This window comes from Larus michahellis, chromosome 3, assembly GCF_964199755.1.
Source record: "Larus michahellis chromosome 3, bLarMic1.1, whole genome shotgun sequence".
Lineage (NCBI taxonomy): Eukaryota > Metazoa > Chordata > Aves > Charadriiformes > Laridae > Larus > Larus michahellis.
Genome location: NC_133898.1, coordinates 57,791,984 through 57,808,890, shown reverse-complemented (window position 1 = coordinate 57,808,890; position 16,907 = coordinate 57,791,984). Strand labels below are relative to the sequence as shown.

General features: G+C 44.0%; 1 protein-coding gene across 2 annotated transcripts in view; it reads left to right on the top strand.

Annotated features, from left to right (window-relative positions):
• The first annotated feature begins 9,274 nt into the window (after positions 1-9,274).
• IGF2R (insulin like growth factor 2 receptor) overlaps positions 9,275-16,907 on the top strand; it is a 61,044-nt gene continuing 53,411 nt past the window's right edge. For both annotated transcript variants that reach the window (XM_074580325.1, XM_074580326.1), the window contains exon 1: positions 9,275-9,590. In XM_074580325.1, coding sequence (XP_074436426.1) covers positions 9,457-9,590 — 134 coding nt within the window. In that variant the 5' untranslated portion in view covers positions 9,275-9,456. The remainder of the gene's footprint in view (positions 9,591-16,907) is intronic.

Below are 16,907 nucleotides of genomic sequence, written 5' to 3'. Positions count from 1 at the left end.
CAAGCCTTCAACAGTTTTCAGCTCAGAGACTTCCAGGTCTAGAAATCTTTGTATTTGGTAACTTCCAGTGGATTTCTCTTCAACAAATACATCTGACCTGCACTGGAGGCCATACAAGTTTTTTGTGTCTTCAACACTCTGTTTCACAGCTTGCGTAAATGTTTCCTGAAAAATATCCTCCTTTACGTTGTTTTGAGTTGTGACTTCCTAGATCTTTTAATTCCCCTAGTTCTTGCATTGGAAAAAACATGAACAATCTGCTCCGACCAGCCTTTCTGTGCCACTTGTGATTTAACAGATCTCTGTTAACAGCTCTTTCCCCCTCAGCTTCCTTTTTTAAAAAACATCTCCTCACTTTTAAGGAGCTCCCTTCTTGACATTGAGTGCAATTGTACACAATTTGGTTGCTCCTGCAAGGATCTGGATGTATTATAGTAGCTACTGCCCCAGCAACGTTTTGATGGTGGCATTTTGAACGAGGTCCTACGTGCTACTTAGTCAAGTCAGGGGATGCTTTTCTTCTCGTGGGCCCCTGCACCAGCTGCTGCATGGAGGGTCATTGACTACCTGAAACAGTTACCTTGGCCGCACGCTCTGACATGACAGTCACTTTACCAGGGGGTAGCCCCCGCCTCGCATTACTGCCCCGCGCTCTGCCTTCACAGCATCTTTGATCTCCCGCAGCGCCTTGGCTGGGCAGTGAGTGATACAGAAAATAGAAAAAATGTATTTTTCTTATTCCAACTGGAATTTTAGTTCATAGGTTTGAAATCTAGACTAGACTAACATGTTAATTTGTTATTGTGAATTTTATCCTAAACTTTCTCCAATTTGATGTAATTATTCCACCACTAACACTGTCTACTTATCTTTCCTCTATAGTTTGTACCTTATTATTTCATGGTCAACCTGAAGGATTGTCCTCAAGGGTAGGAGACCTGAATTCTTACTTGCATTCTATCATTCTAACACCACTAAGAAAGAAGTGACACTAAGCAACTAATTTTGTTGGGTGTTTTTTTTATAGCTGGACACAAAGTGTTTCTGGAATAGGAGTAACTTTAAGTATTTATTTATCCCATTAAGAATTTACTTTATGACAAATATGGGCCTTGACAATTGGACATTATAGCAAATAAATATTAATTTTAATGGTAAAAGATAACAGATTGTTGAGGTAAAGAATAAATTAAAATATTTACAGAAGCAAGTATTTTTATGTATAAAGAGTCTACAAAGAGATGTAAAACTTTTAACAGCTATGAGCAGAAGACGGAGTGAACACCCTGGTGTTACTATCTCAGAAGAAAAAAACATTTGCTTAAATGGATTGGAGGAGGGTGCTTTATGTTCTATGTTGTCGTTGGTCTATCGGGATTTATTTTTTGACTCAGTGACATATGTGTTTCAGATACAACTTTGTCATATTATTTATAGGAAAAAAGTTCTCTTTATTACAGTGAATATTTTCAGATGAATGCACTCTAAGCTCACTGAAGATACTCAATTACCTACTACAGCAAAGTGTAATTATCTTGGTGAAAATAAATATATACAACCAGCAATTTTTGTTTTGGCTAATTTTGATATTTTTTTTTCCCTGGGCTGGGCCTGGAAGAGACCTGCCCCTAGCCAGGGGACAGGCTGGGCCAGTCAGACCAGTGTTGGAGGAATGAACGATGTCTCTATTGCTAACCTTAGCATGGCTGAGGTCCTCTGTAAATATAGCCCTATTCATTAACTATACTCTTTATTATCTGCTCTTTTTTCGTTCATTTGTCTGTTAGCATATATCCTTTTGAGCACAACAGTGGCCTCTGTTTCTTTGCAGCCTTCAGCATTGAGAAATTTTTATCTGTACTTTTCCATGTTCAGATTTGATGTCACCTCCTAAAGCATCATTCAGCCACTGCGTGTGCCATGCTGCGGGTTCTCTCTTGTTTAATCCCTACAGCAGAAGACTTTAAGCCTACAGCACAGCTATTTTAAGTCCTTGGGCAGTCACAGTGAAATCTATGCCATGCCTCTCTCATCTTTCTATGCATCCTGAATTTCCTACTGTGTACTCCACACACACTTCCCTCCAGTTTGATCTTTAGCATCAGACTTGTAAACTTCTGCAGAGATCGGATGCCTCCTACCCTGTCTCCTCAGTGACTGCAACCATCACATTCCTCTCTTGCCATGCTCATGAGACCACATACCTCCTGTAGCATTAGGATAACAAAACACTTCAGACGGACTGGACAAGCTTTCAGTACCGCTGCCCATCATCAAACACAGTGTCAGTCTCTTCATAATTGCTTTGTGTGGAGCAGCAAGAAGAAAAGATGCAGAAAATTCCTCCAAGTAGTTTTACTGAAGGCTTCAAAGACAAATTAGTGCTAGCATGTCAGAAAGCAGCAGGTCCTCCAATATCTTTTTCAAAGCACATGCTCTAAGGCTCGAGCGCGTGTGAAGATGAAAGTTAAGGCAAATAATACACAGAGAAAACGATTTTCTCTCTTGTGTGGCACAAACTTTCCACCCTATTTTGGGAGAGAACGTACGTGGTATTCCCTAATATTACTTTATTTCAGCTGCTAAGGAAATAACTCTCTGGAAATATCATTATTTATCACTAGTAAATTTTCCACCACAGTTTTTATTCATTTCAGTAAGGGTGAACTCTAAGATTTCATTGCCCATGATAACATTTATCATATCTTTAAATTTCATGTCAGTACATGAAAAAGTGCAGAAAACTCTTCAAGGCGTTGTCATTCCATGTCCATCTGATGCATATTTCTCAGCACATTCACATGTGTTCTGTTAATTTAACTCCGGTTCTGACTGATACAAGGTAAGGAAAATCTGGATTACTTCCATTGACTCAGGTAGGGATATTACAGATTCAAAACAATGCAGTTTGGAAATCTCTTTCTTGTGCTGTGATCTACATGTGCAATCTATTATTATAATCTAATGTGAATCTTTAATTGAATCATTTATACAGTCTTATTATTTGGCATTAATCCTGTAATAGCTTAACTGGGCCTTCATACATACACTGCTATTGATATTTATTTTTCTCTACCCTATCTCCTTCAGCAACTTGTGAATATAAAACATACAGGGAAATGTGGCATCTATTATTAAAGAAATAGATTGTCACTTTTCTTCCAAATGAGTTTTTATGTAGCCTTATTTCTTATTCTTCTACTTCAGATATCTTAAAATGTTTTACAGGCAAATGTAATGGAAATAAAATGCATGTCTAGCAGACATTTAATATAAGCCTAAACATATTTATGAATGTGGCTATGAAAACAAATGTGTACACATGGACAGAATATATAAATATATTCTAGCAAGACAGAGTGGTAGAAGAATCGACTGAATAAATTATGCCACATATTTTAGTCCTCCACAAATAGCACGTAATGCAAGAAATGTCTTGCATAGCTTCTTTCCCCTGAGAGGAATATGAAGAAAGAAAATGTAGGTTGAGCCTTGATGCTTTAAACAAAACTGATTTGGTCATTTCTCTGCTGTGTATGAAGTTTGCTAACTTTTAAATGTGATGCTGAAGATGGCATTTTCCTTTTAGCATCCTTCAGTCACAAAGGAAAGAAGTCACACTACACAAAGCCAGGAAAAATAAAGCAAACCAGAAATTTATCAGCTACCTTGTGACAATCAAGATGGAACAGATGACAACTTATTGCCATACATAGTACTAATGAATTAGGTGAAATAACTCCTGATTTAGAAACAAAAAAGTTGCTTATTGTCTCAGAATAAACATGCAACATGGTGGAGCAGTAAGTCTTCCAGATGCAAGGAGTTCCATTTATTCACTTCAGCTCCACAAGAGATACCTGGAGGCTTTTGCCATGGCAAGTGGTCTTTACATATCTTGTACTCGCTTGCATTTCTTACAGCACAGGAGCCACAACTGTTTTTAGCTACTGTAGGTGAGTGAACAGGAGGCTACCTTTCCCCATCATCACATCCTTCTGTGCTGAGCTGCAACTTGCACTGAGATAATCATATTACAGATGAGGTCACAGATGCAAGAAAGAGAAACAGTTCATCTCCATAAGTTAAAAAGTGATTGGAAAAATCAAGTTACTGGAGAGTAAAACATGACAGATTATCATATTTGGAAAGAGATGGTGGTATTTTTGGAGTATGTGGTTAATGACAACAGGTAACAGCCTCGGAAACTACTGACAAATGTAAGTCAGGAGGGGGACAGATAATTCTGAAATAACAAATACATTTTGGGACATTTTCATTTCCAAAGCCTGCCTTGCAAGTTAGGGCTCTGTTTGCTACCGCAGCGCTTACATCTGCTTGTCTGACAGAAAGCTCTCTGGGAACACACCGAGGTCAGCAAGAGCAGGTTCACGCTGTGTGCCCCTCTGGTATCGGCATGGGTCACAGAACCAAAGGATGGTGGCTAGCTCAAAGATGGCTGTCAACAAGAGACCACAGAGACAAAAGCTCCTGGGAGAAGAATAGACCAAAGTGTGAAGAGCGAGTCTGAAGTAAAAGCACCCAGGACTGGGTAACAAGGTTTAAAACACCGAAGAGTCCTTCACTCTACATTTACTGCCTTGGTAAGGTGCTTTGAGGTTAAAAAGCTTGTGATAAATTTCTAGCAGGTGCTTCAAGTGAAACAGGAATAGCAGAGAAATCAAATCATATTTCTCTCTCATAAAAAACTTGAGCTAGTGAAATTTCATTGGCTACCAATGAAAGTACCATTGGTTTGCTCTGGTGCAAGCCCACCAAGTAACCTAGGGCCTAGCTGGTGAATCAGATCTTTCATCATTATAAAATATTGAGTTCTGACCCAAGCATAAATAGCCAAGAGTCATATTCCTTGAAAGCTAGACCAAAGATGTGAAAAGAGATGGAGGAATACAGAAAAGCTGCTATAGACTTGCTCAGGCAATGACTCAAGAACAGCCTTGACTAGCGCCGTCTTCTAATCTTCCAAGCCACAGTACACAACAGTGCCCTTTTCAGTGCATACACTTAGTACAGCATGTAAGGACCTTCCCAACAAGACAAAGATTTCAAATAAAGTCAACGTGTTTAGACAAAGTTGATATTTTTTTACAGTTTCATTGAACAATATCAGCTAGATTAGGAAATGTCATTAATTATCTCTCTAACTGCATTGGGAAGCCTAAACCTAAGTCTGCGAAACAAGGTCATCGGGCACTGTTTACCTCAACAGTCTTATTTTAAGTTGCTATAAAGCAGGATAACTCATCATAACAAATCAGGAGGCAACTCTTGTCAAGTTTGAAAAATGCTAGAAAGAAAGAAACAGGGAAGAGTAGAAACGGAACACAAAAAGAAGGAAAAGGAGTAGAAAGAATGAGAGTAATAGTGAAAGACTGAACGAGCAGCAAAAAGAACAAGGAACATTCAGAAATAATGGCAATGGGTGTAAGGTTAGGAAGACTAAAGTTTAGGTGTAGCAAGCAAGAAAAAGGGAAAGAGAACCACCCAGTGAGCGGTGCCCCTTGCTTTCTGAAGAACAGCACAGCTCCACCGAAGAGCCTCATGAAGTTTTCACAAAGTATAAAAATAATTAATTTACTATAATGTAGCTGACAGACAGCTAGAAATAAAATGTCAAAACCTCGCTGGAAAGAGAATTTCCCACAATCAAATGTGAAAACAGCTCTGGATCCTGAAACACTTTTTGTTCCTATTTATTGAGAAGACAGACATCAGATATGAATGTTAAAGGGAACTGAGACGAGAGTAGAAGCAAGCTGCCTCTCAGCCAGCCTGTACTGCACAGCTGACACCGGCCACATGAAGTAAGAGTGTGAATCAGAAGAACATGAAATTATGCGACATTTGACACCTGGAAAGCTGCAAAGAAGAATGCTAGAGGACCTATGTATTCATCACCTGTTCATGACACCCTACCTACTGAAAACCATCCATAACTCTGAAGTTTCAGCATGAGTTTCAGGTATACTAGGATTTACTGCAACATACACAGCTGTCATCGTGCTGAGCCTCTCCCGAGTAAAAGGTACGATTACGAGATTATGTTTCAAAATATTTTAATGCTGTCCCATGGTATCCGGTTAGCTGAGATGCCAGTATCATTAAACAAGGGTAGTAAATATTAAAATTATTATTTATAAATGATACTCAAATGAAACATTCCTGCCTATTTGCAAAACATAGTTTAGGATGCAAAAATGACTAACACATAGCTCTCGCCAATTTGTATACATGTACTTCGCTTTAAACATGGGAGAAATTCCATGGATCTTGAGAACCACTGGATCCCCCAGATAATAAAAGTTAAAGGGAAATATATAGGAAATGGAAACAGTCACCGGACTGGAATCTGCATGCTTTGCACAGGATTGGAATCTGTAAACTTTTACTTTATAATTTTATTTTAAAGCTATTTGTATTTACAATGCATATTTCAGTATTTATCCATCTCCGTAGCTATCCTTGCTGTGTTGCAATTTTGATTCATTGTTAGGTTGATGCGTATGTATTAGTACTGCAGATGAAAGCAGAATTTCTGGTTTTTTCCTTTCTAACTAGGATCGTTTTTCTGATGTTTCAATTTCTTTCCTTCATGTTAGGTAAATGTTCACATACTTTTTTTCTGTATGCAAAGAAACTGCTCTGAAGTCTCTGAGCCTTGTGCAAACATAGGGGCCTATGCATACAAAGCAGTATGCAGAACGAAGAATATAACTCGTATAAACTTCTTTATTCTTTTGTCAATAAACAACTTCAAATTAGCTCTTATCAGATAACTGAAAGTAACTGGTTATACACTGCAAGGCCCTGACACTGCAGATCTTTCTTACTGTTAGCAAGGTGAGCAGTCACATTGTCTTCTGTGGAGTCACTCACATGCTTAAATGTACACAAAGAACATTTCAGGGACAAAGCTCTATTTGCAGAAAGTCAGGTAGCTAATCAGACCAGAAGCTACAGTATGTCTGCCTGCACTGCTCTCTGCAGAGAATTTCCTGGTCAATAAATTTTTAATTCAACTTGGTAAGCAGAGACAGAAGTCTTACGTATTTGCACTGCTTTGTCTAGAGTGAGTGATTCCTGTACTGCCATCAGAGCAGCAAAGTTTAAGAAACATAACCACAGAAGTAAAAGACTTGATATTCCTTTTGTCTACTGCTTTTGTCTTCTTTTGAGCCTGCGAGTTCATGCCATCAAGCTTGTCTTTAAACTATACAGGTTAGAGTCTTAAAGCAGACAACTGGGATTCCTGGATAATCAGATTTGGAGCTTTAAGGAATCCAATGAAGGCTAAAAGACCAAAAGTTAGCAATAATCCATCATATAGTAATAGAAAACTGACACGGACAGCAGCACTTACCCAGTCCTTTTCATTATTTTTTTTCCCCTCAGGTTCTGAGCAAAGATAGATGGATTATTGTTTCATGTCACAACTCTTTCCAGCACAAAGACTGAAGGTCTTCCTCTCTTCATCAGCTGAGGACATTGCTATTAGGTCATTGCTGTGATGATAACTCTAAAACCTAAGTTGCCACCACATCTAAACAGACCAACCATTGTGGTCCCATTTCTACTTTGCCTTCCTTCTCCTCCTTTGCCCTTCTAGACTTGAGCTGTCACTTCTGGCTTCTCTGCTCAGGTGATATTTCACAGCAGCAAAAGCGGATGTTACCTGGGGCCTCCTCCCCCTGCAGCACCAGCTAAGCCGTCCTCTCCCCCTTGTTCAGCTGGTGGTGGCGTTTGTGCAGATATGCAGTGACCCATGTACGTCAGGCAACTGATACCGCTGAAAACGTACCCAGAACAATCACAATAGTATGTGAGTTTTCAGGCAGATCAGCATCTTTAGCCAGCTGACTGCCCTGCTGCAGAAGAACTAATGTTACTGGAAAGGAGGGAAGCAGAATATGTAACCAAGAGAAAGGAGGAGGAAAGGAGTAGACCACGGCAGCCTGGAATCAGATTAAACTCCAACAGAGGCAGATCTTACGCACTGTCTTATTCCTTTGGATGCCAGGGAATGGGGCAAGGCAAATAGACGCTATTTCAGTTGTAGGCCTTTTGCATCTCTCTGTGCAAATGACTTATGGAAAGCATTCATAATTACTGGACAGAATTTCTTCACACAAATAGGACAGCTGTCTGTTTAATGAGTGTAATTTTTATTTTTCTTTCACTCTCCCCACCTTTATGCCTCTTCCTACTCTTAAAGGTGCTTTTCTTCTTAACTGCAGTTTCATAAGAATTAAAAGTTAAGTCCCTCTTTTGAATTTTAAGCACCTCAGTTAAAATTTTCTAAATCCTGTACATAATCTGTTGTACAAGCTCTGGGCTAACTGTCTCTTCTCAGTAGCCTAAGAGGCAGAGGTGGTAGGCCAGTATCTTTTCCACTTCCTTCTGATGCGGCTGCTGCCTTGTGCAAGCCTCCCCCCCTGCCCGCCATTTGAAATGGAGGATCATTTCCACACCATGCCAGCCTCCCTGCTGTAGTAACAATTCTTGCAGCAATACAACCACTCGCTGTCATGGCCTCCTCAGTCTTCATTTCTAATGGGTTTGGTTCTCTGGTCTCTCCCAAGACTTTGAGCAACTTACTTAAAACTCCACTTAACTTTTTCCAAATGGTGCGTCTCCGACTCAAACACCATTCCACCCACAGTGCACTTCACAGGGTGAGCCTCCGCACAGCTGACCCCACCTAAAATCCATCCAGCAGCTGGCGCGGCACGAGGCTTTGAGTCTCCCTCCAGACAGCACACAGCGGGACAGGCAGCCTGTCCCTCCGGCGGCCGGTGCTCCAGGAGAGGGACGAGGGCAGCTGCGGCAGGGACCAGCTCTGCCCCGCGCACCCTCACTCCACACCCGGGGAAGGGAGGTACCCTGGGTCGGCTGTTCCCCGGGTGAGCGCGTGGCAGGTAGGCCGCACGGCCTGGGGCGGCAGGGCCCGCGGTGGGCGCTGGCGGCCGTGACGCCCCTGTCCTGACTGACTGACTGACTGACTGACAGTAACACTGACTGACTGACGCCGACTCTGGCTGGTATTGACTCTGACTGACTGACTGAGGCTGACACTGACAGGCCGGGCGGCGTCACACCGCTGCGGCCTCCTAACGGCCTCCCCCACCCCGCGCGCGCCCCCCCTCGCGGGGCGGTGACACGCGGTCAGTGGGCGCGCCCAGCACGTGCGGGGTCGGGAATGCGGTGAGGGCGGGGGGGGGTGTGTGTTGAGGGGGGGAAGCGGGAGGCCCCGCCCACTGGTCGGCGGGGGAAGGGGCGCGCGTCATGTGAGCACGGCGCCCGCATATGACGGCGGTCACATGACCGGGTGGTGAGTGGGAGGGCGGGGAGGTCACATGACGTGCCCGCTGGTCGCCGGCGCCGCCTGACGTCCCGGGGCAGCCGCCGCCGCTGCCCGGCCCAGCCCGGCCCGCGCCCATGGCACCCACCGCCCTCCGCGCCGCCGCTGCGCTCGCCCCGCTCCTTCTCCTCCTGTCGCTCCCCCTGCGGCCGGGGGGAGGTAGCGGGGCCGCCGCCGCCGGCCTGAGCGACGCCTACCGGGATCTGTGCAGGTGGGCAGCGGGGGGCGGCCGGCGGGACGGGGCGGTGGGCGCGGCGGCCGGAGAGGGCCTGCCCTCCCGTGGGGAAAGGCTGTAGTCGGCGAAGTGCGGGGCGAGGCGGGGCGTGTGTGTGTCTCTGGGTGCTCCTGCTCGCTCCTGCCCTCCGCGGGGCCGCCTGTGAGCGGGCGGGCCCCCTCCCTGGGGCGGCCCGGGCAGGGCTTTTTTGTGGCCCGTTCAGTAGAGGGTCGTGCCGGGGAGCGCTGGGCGTGCGGGTGTTCCCAAGGTAGCACAGCAAGCTGGGTCTGTGGCGAGCGCGCCGCAGCACCGTGGGAGGCCGGTGAAGCTGCCTGGGTCTCCTCGGAGGGGGGGCTGAGGGCTGGCGGCGTGGGGCAGCCCCCCGTAGGACCGCATCGCCCGTGGCTCCCTGCGGATACGGGAAACCCGCAGGTGAGAAGATGGGGAGACTTGCTCTCTTCAAGCCGCCTGTGACCAGGAGTGGTGGTTTATGTCACTGCACCCGTTCCAGTGTGAAAAAAACAGAAGTGGTTTGGAAGGGACATCACTTGACAGTCACCTTTTTACTAAGGGTATCACCAGATTCCATTAAGTTACTTGCAGGGGAGTTAAGAAAGCTTTGAGAAATGAGAACTGCTGTGTGGAAATGGCGCCGTTCTTCATGTTTTGGCATGTTCCTACTCTGAATTCAGCCATGAATTTAGTCTGGCAACGATATTATGCTAGTCTTCATTTCTATGGTATTTAGCCAGAGTATGCTGTGGTACTTGTAGGAATGCTTCATCTTGATTGGTGGCACTGGGCAGGCACCAGTGTAACACAATGAATGTGGCACTGAGGGCACAGGTTGGGTCACCGGAGGGAATGGGCTCCCCTCTTGGTGGGGTGTGGGGTATGAGAATATTAAATGATGAAAAAGGGGAAAAGTGGGTTTGCTTGCAAGATTAACCCATGAGAGTGGCAGAAAATGTTTTTGTCAGATGACCACTCTAACTGTAGGGTTGAGACAGAAATGACAATCTATTGTATGGCTTCTGCAGGGAATTTAACTCCCCTTATTCTAATGATTTTTAAAAAAAATTGTACCCCAAAAGGCTTGATTTTCAAGCTGTTCCTATTTTTAGAATAGCATTAAGTCCTGTCAGCGTCTGTCTTAGTTTTGTTGCATGCCTGTGAGTAGAGGAATATTTGGGAGTGCCATTGAGACATGCAGTTTCTTTTTGGATGCAAAAAAACTTAAGGTAGTTTTCTTTTGTTACTAGCAAGTGAAAAATAAATTGTGAATAGATAGCACGATTGGCAGTTTTCCTTGTAAGATAGACTGCTTCAAAAACGTGTGCTTGCTGTTGTGCTATGGTGGGAAAAACTGCTTCGAAGGACTTATGCCTCGTAATCTAGCATGGGTAAAGGAAAAACCAAGAACTTTCAGTCTGACATGTTGGGAAGACCTCATGGAGATTGGTGGTGAAGTGTCGTCTCAGGCACAGTTGCAGAAAAGCTACCAAGTGAGGGATGATGCAGTTAGGTGAAGCAAACACCTACACTGCTGGCTGATGTCTCAGCCAAAAGATACAACATGGGTGTGCAGGACAAGTCCATGACCAACCTATTTTTGCACTCCCTTAAGACAAGGTTTTGATTATTTTACAACTGTTAAGAAAATGGTGTCCTGACTTTTGTGTGGCCTAATAGGGCTAGTCTCTGTCTGGCGTGTGAATGTCAAAAAGTGGCCAAGGAAGAAAAATGTTGGGGGTTAGAAGAGGCACTGACTGTCTTTTAAATAAGAGTGAGGACTGCTGTCTTGCAGGGAGGAGAAGTGTCAAAACTGGTTTGTGCAAGAACTGCAGCATGAGGCGAACTTGAGGTAGTGGTTTTCATTGCTTGTTTTGTGTAGCCTTACTGCTAGTATGCTTGGATGGTCTGGGGGAAAGAAAAAAAGCTTTGCTTCTCTGAAACTTTGTTAAATGTCGTGGCTTGTGGTGACTGGTTTCGTCATGCTTTCTCCTTCCTTCTTGTGTGCTCTGACAGCTGACTGCTGTCATGTGACTTGCAATTGGAATTCGCTTTTTATTTTCTGTGTAGAAGTCTCTCCAGGATTGCTGCAGTATGAGCACCTGGGAAAGAATACAGGGAACTGGTTGGATATAAAAGTTGCTAGCTAGTTTGGTCTCTTTCCCTGTTTTTCCTTCTTCCCCTTACATTTTTCGTGTGACAACACAGGATTAACAAATTTTGGAGTTACAGTTGATTTTGTGGGCTATTTTTTTAAATCCATCTACTTTAAAAACAAAAGAAAGCTTGACAGTTTGGGTTCAGCTTCCATGTAACATCGGGGAAGTTACTATAAAACTTTCCTTCCCCTCTAAAAAAGTTGCAGGAAATGTTTTGAGTGTGATGGCAGAGCAGCAAGTACAAGCTGCCGCCTCTGCCCGCTGTTTTGCCTGATAATCTACCCTCCATGAGAGACGGTTTGATGACAGGTACTGTTTTTGTCTTCTGTGCAAGCATAGGAGTTGCTGCGTAACTTCTATAACTTTTGGACTCTTGAGTGGAAGGAAAAGTCCTCAAACTCTTGTATATCACAGGATTGCTGTTATGCAGAATTTCCAGTTTTGGGGTTGTCTACTTTACATTTAATGTTGTAGTTTTAAATAACACAACTCCTACAGTTGTCTGTATGTATAGCTTTGTTCATTCAAATGCTGTCTTTTCAGCCTTTGTCGTGAAACCACAACTGTGTTCTTGTGTGCTGATGGAGACCCTGGGTGTAGCGTTCAGCTTAGCCTTGGTGAAGAAGGGTGTGCTGAGTATAGAGAGGTGACCTTTAGGTGAACTTGCTCAGCTCTATTAAGTACTTTAACTTATTTAAGTGGGAGATGTCATAAATAAGTCATTACTGGACTTATTTGCGTATGTGCATGGTTGCTTCATGTGCCTGGGGAGCTGCCATTGTAATGGCTTAAATGTGATTTCTCAGCACATGAGCTTCCTATAGCTCTTGCGTACTTGAACTTCAAATTGCTGTGCCTTTTTTTCCATGTTCTATAACGTGATGTAATAGACGGGGTTTAGAGTATAGCATGAAAGACCAAATGTCTTCTGGATGGGGAAAGCTGATCAGCTTGTGGTGTAACTGTAACGCTGTTGCATATGACGCATATGCAAGAAAACTTGCCTGAAGACATGCACTGTGCATGATGGTTGGAAAAGGTGAAAGCTAAGCTAGAGCAGAGCTCAGCATGAATAGGGATGCTTTAAAAAGCTCTTGAAGCATAGCGATAGCTCTGTACCTTGTGCTATTCAAGCTTTGATTTTCTGTAAGGAGGACTTGCTTTGACGTAGATGTTTCTTGACCATACATACGTGTGCTAAAATGTTAGCCACATCTAACAGTGATTTCTGTGGCAAGTAGTGGATCTGAGCTGCTAGCTTCAAATTTGAAATGGTCATCCTGGAAATTGTTCCTGAGCTTGTCTACCTGTGATCGTGCTGGTTGAACGGGCTCGTAAAGAGCTTCAGGTATTAGTTTCTTCTCTGCCATGCTTTCATACCTAAGGAGCTGCTGGGGACAAAATTATGAGAATGCATAATCATGTATGGATCAGCCTTCCAGCTCTGTGGTTGTAGGTTCCTTTGTTGTCTCTGTGCCAGGTCATCTGTGCAACTGCCCCTCCGGCAAAATGGGCCACTTCAGAGCATTCACCAGAGAGCAAACACATGTTTCCTCGTAACTGTACTTTATAGCTGGTGGGAGCAGGGTGTTCTCTTCTTCCTAGCAATCATCCTTTAGGCCAGGGTTTGGGAACCAGAAACTCGAGCGTGGTTGTGAGAATGGTAGCAGTAGTCTTTCTGGCGCTGTGTTGCATTTGAAGTGGTTTGGTAGCGCTCAGACCTGAAAGTGGCTCTGGTGTGGGGACGCGTGTGCTGTGACAGCCGTTAGCCATCTGCACCTTATCTGACTCCAGCGCCTGAGCTACTGGTTCGCAAGGTAAACTAGACTTGCTTTTCCCTTTCTCATGTTATTTTTTCCACGAGTTACTGCTTTGCTTTGTCAAAAAAACGCAGAGCGCTCTTTTTGATCTTAAACCAAAAAAGTAGCTTAATTTTCTTTTTCATGCTGTTGTTTCAGTGTCTTAAAAACAAAGCTAGGTAGCTGGAAAGGCTGACCTGCAGGCAAGGTTATTGCCAGTAACTCGTTTGGACCTTGCTTGTGCAACTGCTTTCGACAGTGGCCTGGGCTGGTGCTGCCTCCAGCAGGGGATCCTCCCTGCCTTGGAACTGGCTGGGCTCAGTCACCTCTCCACACACATTCTTGTTTTTGCTGCCTTAATTTCAAGAGAGGGCAGTCCCTGGGTCTGGTGTGTGTTAGGCGCTGGGGCCAGCAGCACAGAGGAGAGGGGAGTGCAGGAGAGCCTGCCCTGGACGGGGCCGGGGGGAGGGTTGTTGGTGTGAGTGCAAATTTCAGGCCTCTGACTCTGGGATAATCTGCGGTTGGGTTAACCTGGAAGCAGGAGTCATGTTGTGATTTCAGCAAAAATAAGTGTTGGACAGTTTTAATCGAGGCAGATGCCATGTTTGAGCCCAGATCTTGGACTACACCAGAAATGGCTCTTGAATGGTGCCATCGGCGAGGCAGCAGCAGTACCGAGCCCCTTGGATAGAGGGTACATCGCACCCCACCCTGTGACTGAGGCTGTTGCTTTTTAGAGCTGTTGGTATAACAGCTCCCTAAACTAGCTCAACCACAGTGAATCCGGGACAGCTTAAGCCCTTCAAACAAGATAACTTTGGCTGGCCCCAGCCAAAGGGGTAATTACGTGAGGCATCACCGCAGGTGGAGGTGAGTGCTGGAGGAAGCTGGACTGCGTGGCTCAGTTGTGGTCAGGATGGGCAGCGTGATTGCCAACAAATTGTTTCCATTACAGGATGCAGTGGAGAGGTCAGCTTGTATCTTGTTGGAAAGTGGAGCACATGCAACTTGAAACTATTCCCAGGCAATGACTTAATGCCAGGAGTCTTACTTGTGAGAGAAGTAATTCTTGCTTTTACTGTGAAAGCGCGTTTTGCATCTCTGAGAACAGCTGCCGAGACTGCATCCAGCCTGCTGTTACTCCCAAGGAATAAATCCTGCCCTGCTCCTCCCACCTGTTTAAAAAAAAAAAAGTCCCTTGAACTTCCTTGAAAGTAATACTACTACAGAACTGCATTATATTTTAATTTTTGTGTGGCACTGAATTTGTGGTTTGGAACACAATTAAACATGGGATTTGTTATTTCCTTTCTGTGGACTGTTTTGAAGGATTCCTGAGCCTTCCCTGTTCAGGGGCCAGTGAAGGGGCAGAGGGAAGGGCTGGCTGCAGTGACTGCTTTGCTTCTGTTCTGTTAGCTGCTCATCTTGTTTCTTTTTTGCTTCTGGCATGTGGGTGAAATGACTTGAAGATGTTGATTTCCTCTGTTTCATAACATGGAACTAGGAAAGCAAACCCCTTAATATCTCATAGAGCGATAATTCTGTTGTGTAAAGAACTTGCATCCTCGTTCAGTTCACAAACAGATTTTAATTTGCAAGATCTCTAAAACAAAAAAACCCCACCCAAACTGAAAAAACTAAAAATATACTAAAAAACACTCTAGCTTGATCAAGAACTTCATACCTCAGTATTGTATATTACCTTTTTGTTGTCTTCCAAAACCAGTCAAAAAAAGAGTACTGTAACCCTTGGGAATTTTTCAGTGAAATGCTAACTTTCTAGGACTTCATTATGAAGAAATTGTATTTTGACTGAAATGCATTTTCTCCTGGAGGTCAAAAAGGCTTTATTTAGTCTTAGTCTACTGCTGTTTTTAGAGCCCTTGAAGGTAGAGTCAGGTTCTTCTAAATTTGTGTGTGTGTGATTGTGTGTTGTCAAGCTTTCTTCCATTCCTTAACTTTAGTTATTCTGTACTGTAGCTCAGTTCTCATCATCATCCCTCATTGGGTTTGTCTTTATCCACTTCAGAAATGCAAGAAACTGGCTCAGAGCACTAATCAGTGTGACTGTAAAATGTCAGCTCTGCCTCCTTATGAGGAAAGAATAATGGCAAGTATTTGTCTAGGATTGAGACACAGTCCTTGAATCTGATTAAAAAGTAATTTTATTGGTCTTTTAGGTATGACTCAGTACCTAGTAAGTTGCTTTTTGAGCCTTATGTTATTATATTTGAGCCTTTATATCCCAATATAATTAGGATATAAAGTTTTTTTTGTTTTGTTTTGTTTCAGCTCACAGAGAGGACTTTCTTGTAGTTGTCCCTAACTTCTTCCAGCCATTAGCAGACTGAAATTAATAAGGCAGTTGTAGTACAGGGAAGCCAAGAACTCTGTAGTCAGTAATTAAATGGGAAAAGTATGTGGCATTTTACTGCTGGCTCTTTGATTAGAGATGGGATGCACTGGATTTGAGAGGAGTTCCTGGAGGATTCAAAATCTAGAGTAGAGTAGCTGAACTGCTGTTGCCCTTTCCTCACCCAGGGATTGGGCTTTGGAAGCAGAAAAAGAATGTGTTCCCCTCCTGGGGGGGATCTGGGGTGTGATAATGTCAAGTGGTGCAACACCTATGGGCTAGAGATGAAGGCAAACAAACCTTATGGGTGAAGCTTCTGGTCAACTTCTGATTTCCTGCTAGCTGAGTGAGGGGAGTTGAGCTCCCTCGCTGGGTTTGGTACTCGTCTGTAGATGAAGACAAAAGCTTCTATGGGTCAGATAGACTCATTAAACCCTGTGTGAGTTGAAAGTAATGGGAATACCTAATAAGTCACTGTGTGGTCCTCAGTTTTCTGATGTGATGACTCTGTATTAAATCCTACTGAAGTTTCCACTTGGGATAGAAGGGAAGCTGAAGAATCTCTTATGCTGCAGAAATCAATACCTTCCAGAGGATACAGGCTGCTGCCAGCGCCAGAAAAGGTGTAGCTGAGCCAAGCTGACGGCAGATTCTATGAAATGTTTACTGAGCTGTGCCTTTTGAACAGAGCTTGGCCAGAGCACCGTGCTAGTACGCCAGGCTGTCGAAAGAGCTCCTGGCTCCAAACTAGCTGACCTGGGCCTGCCTCGAAACTGGTTGGTGCTGTGTCATGTGGCTGACCACATCTCGCTGCAGTCGTGCCGCCTTGCTGTGAGGCAAACAAATCCTTGCTCTACCTCTGAACTACACTGCATTTAATTTTTTTCCTGTTACTCTCATTTTTTCCCCGTTGTATTTAGCCAGAGCTTCGTGTTCCTTTATCAGTATTTAGACAGCTGACTTTCTGATACTGCTGTAGCTAGCTAGTGTG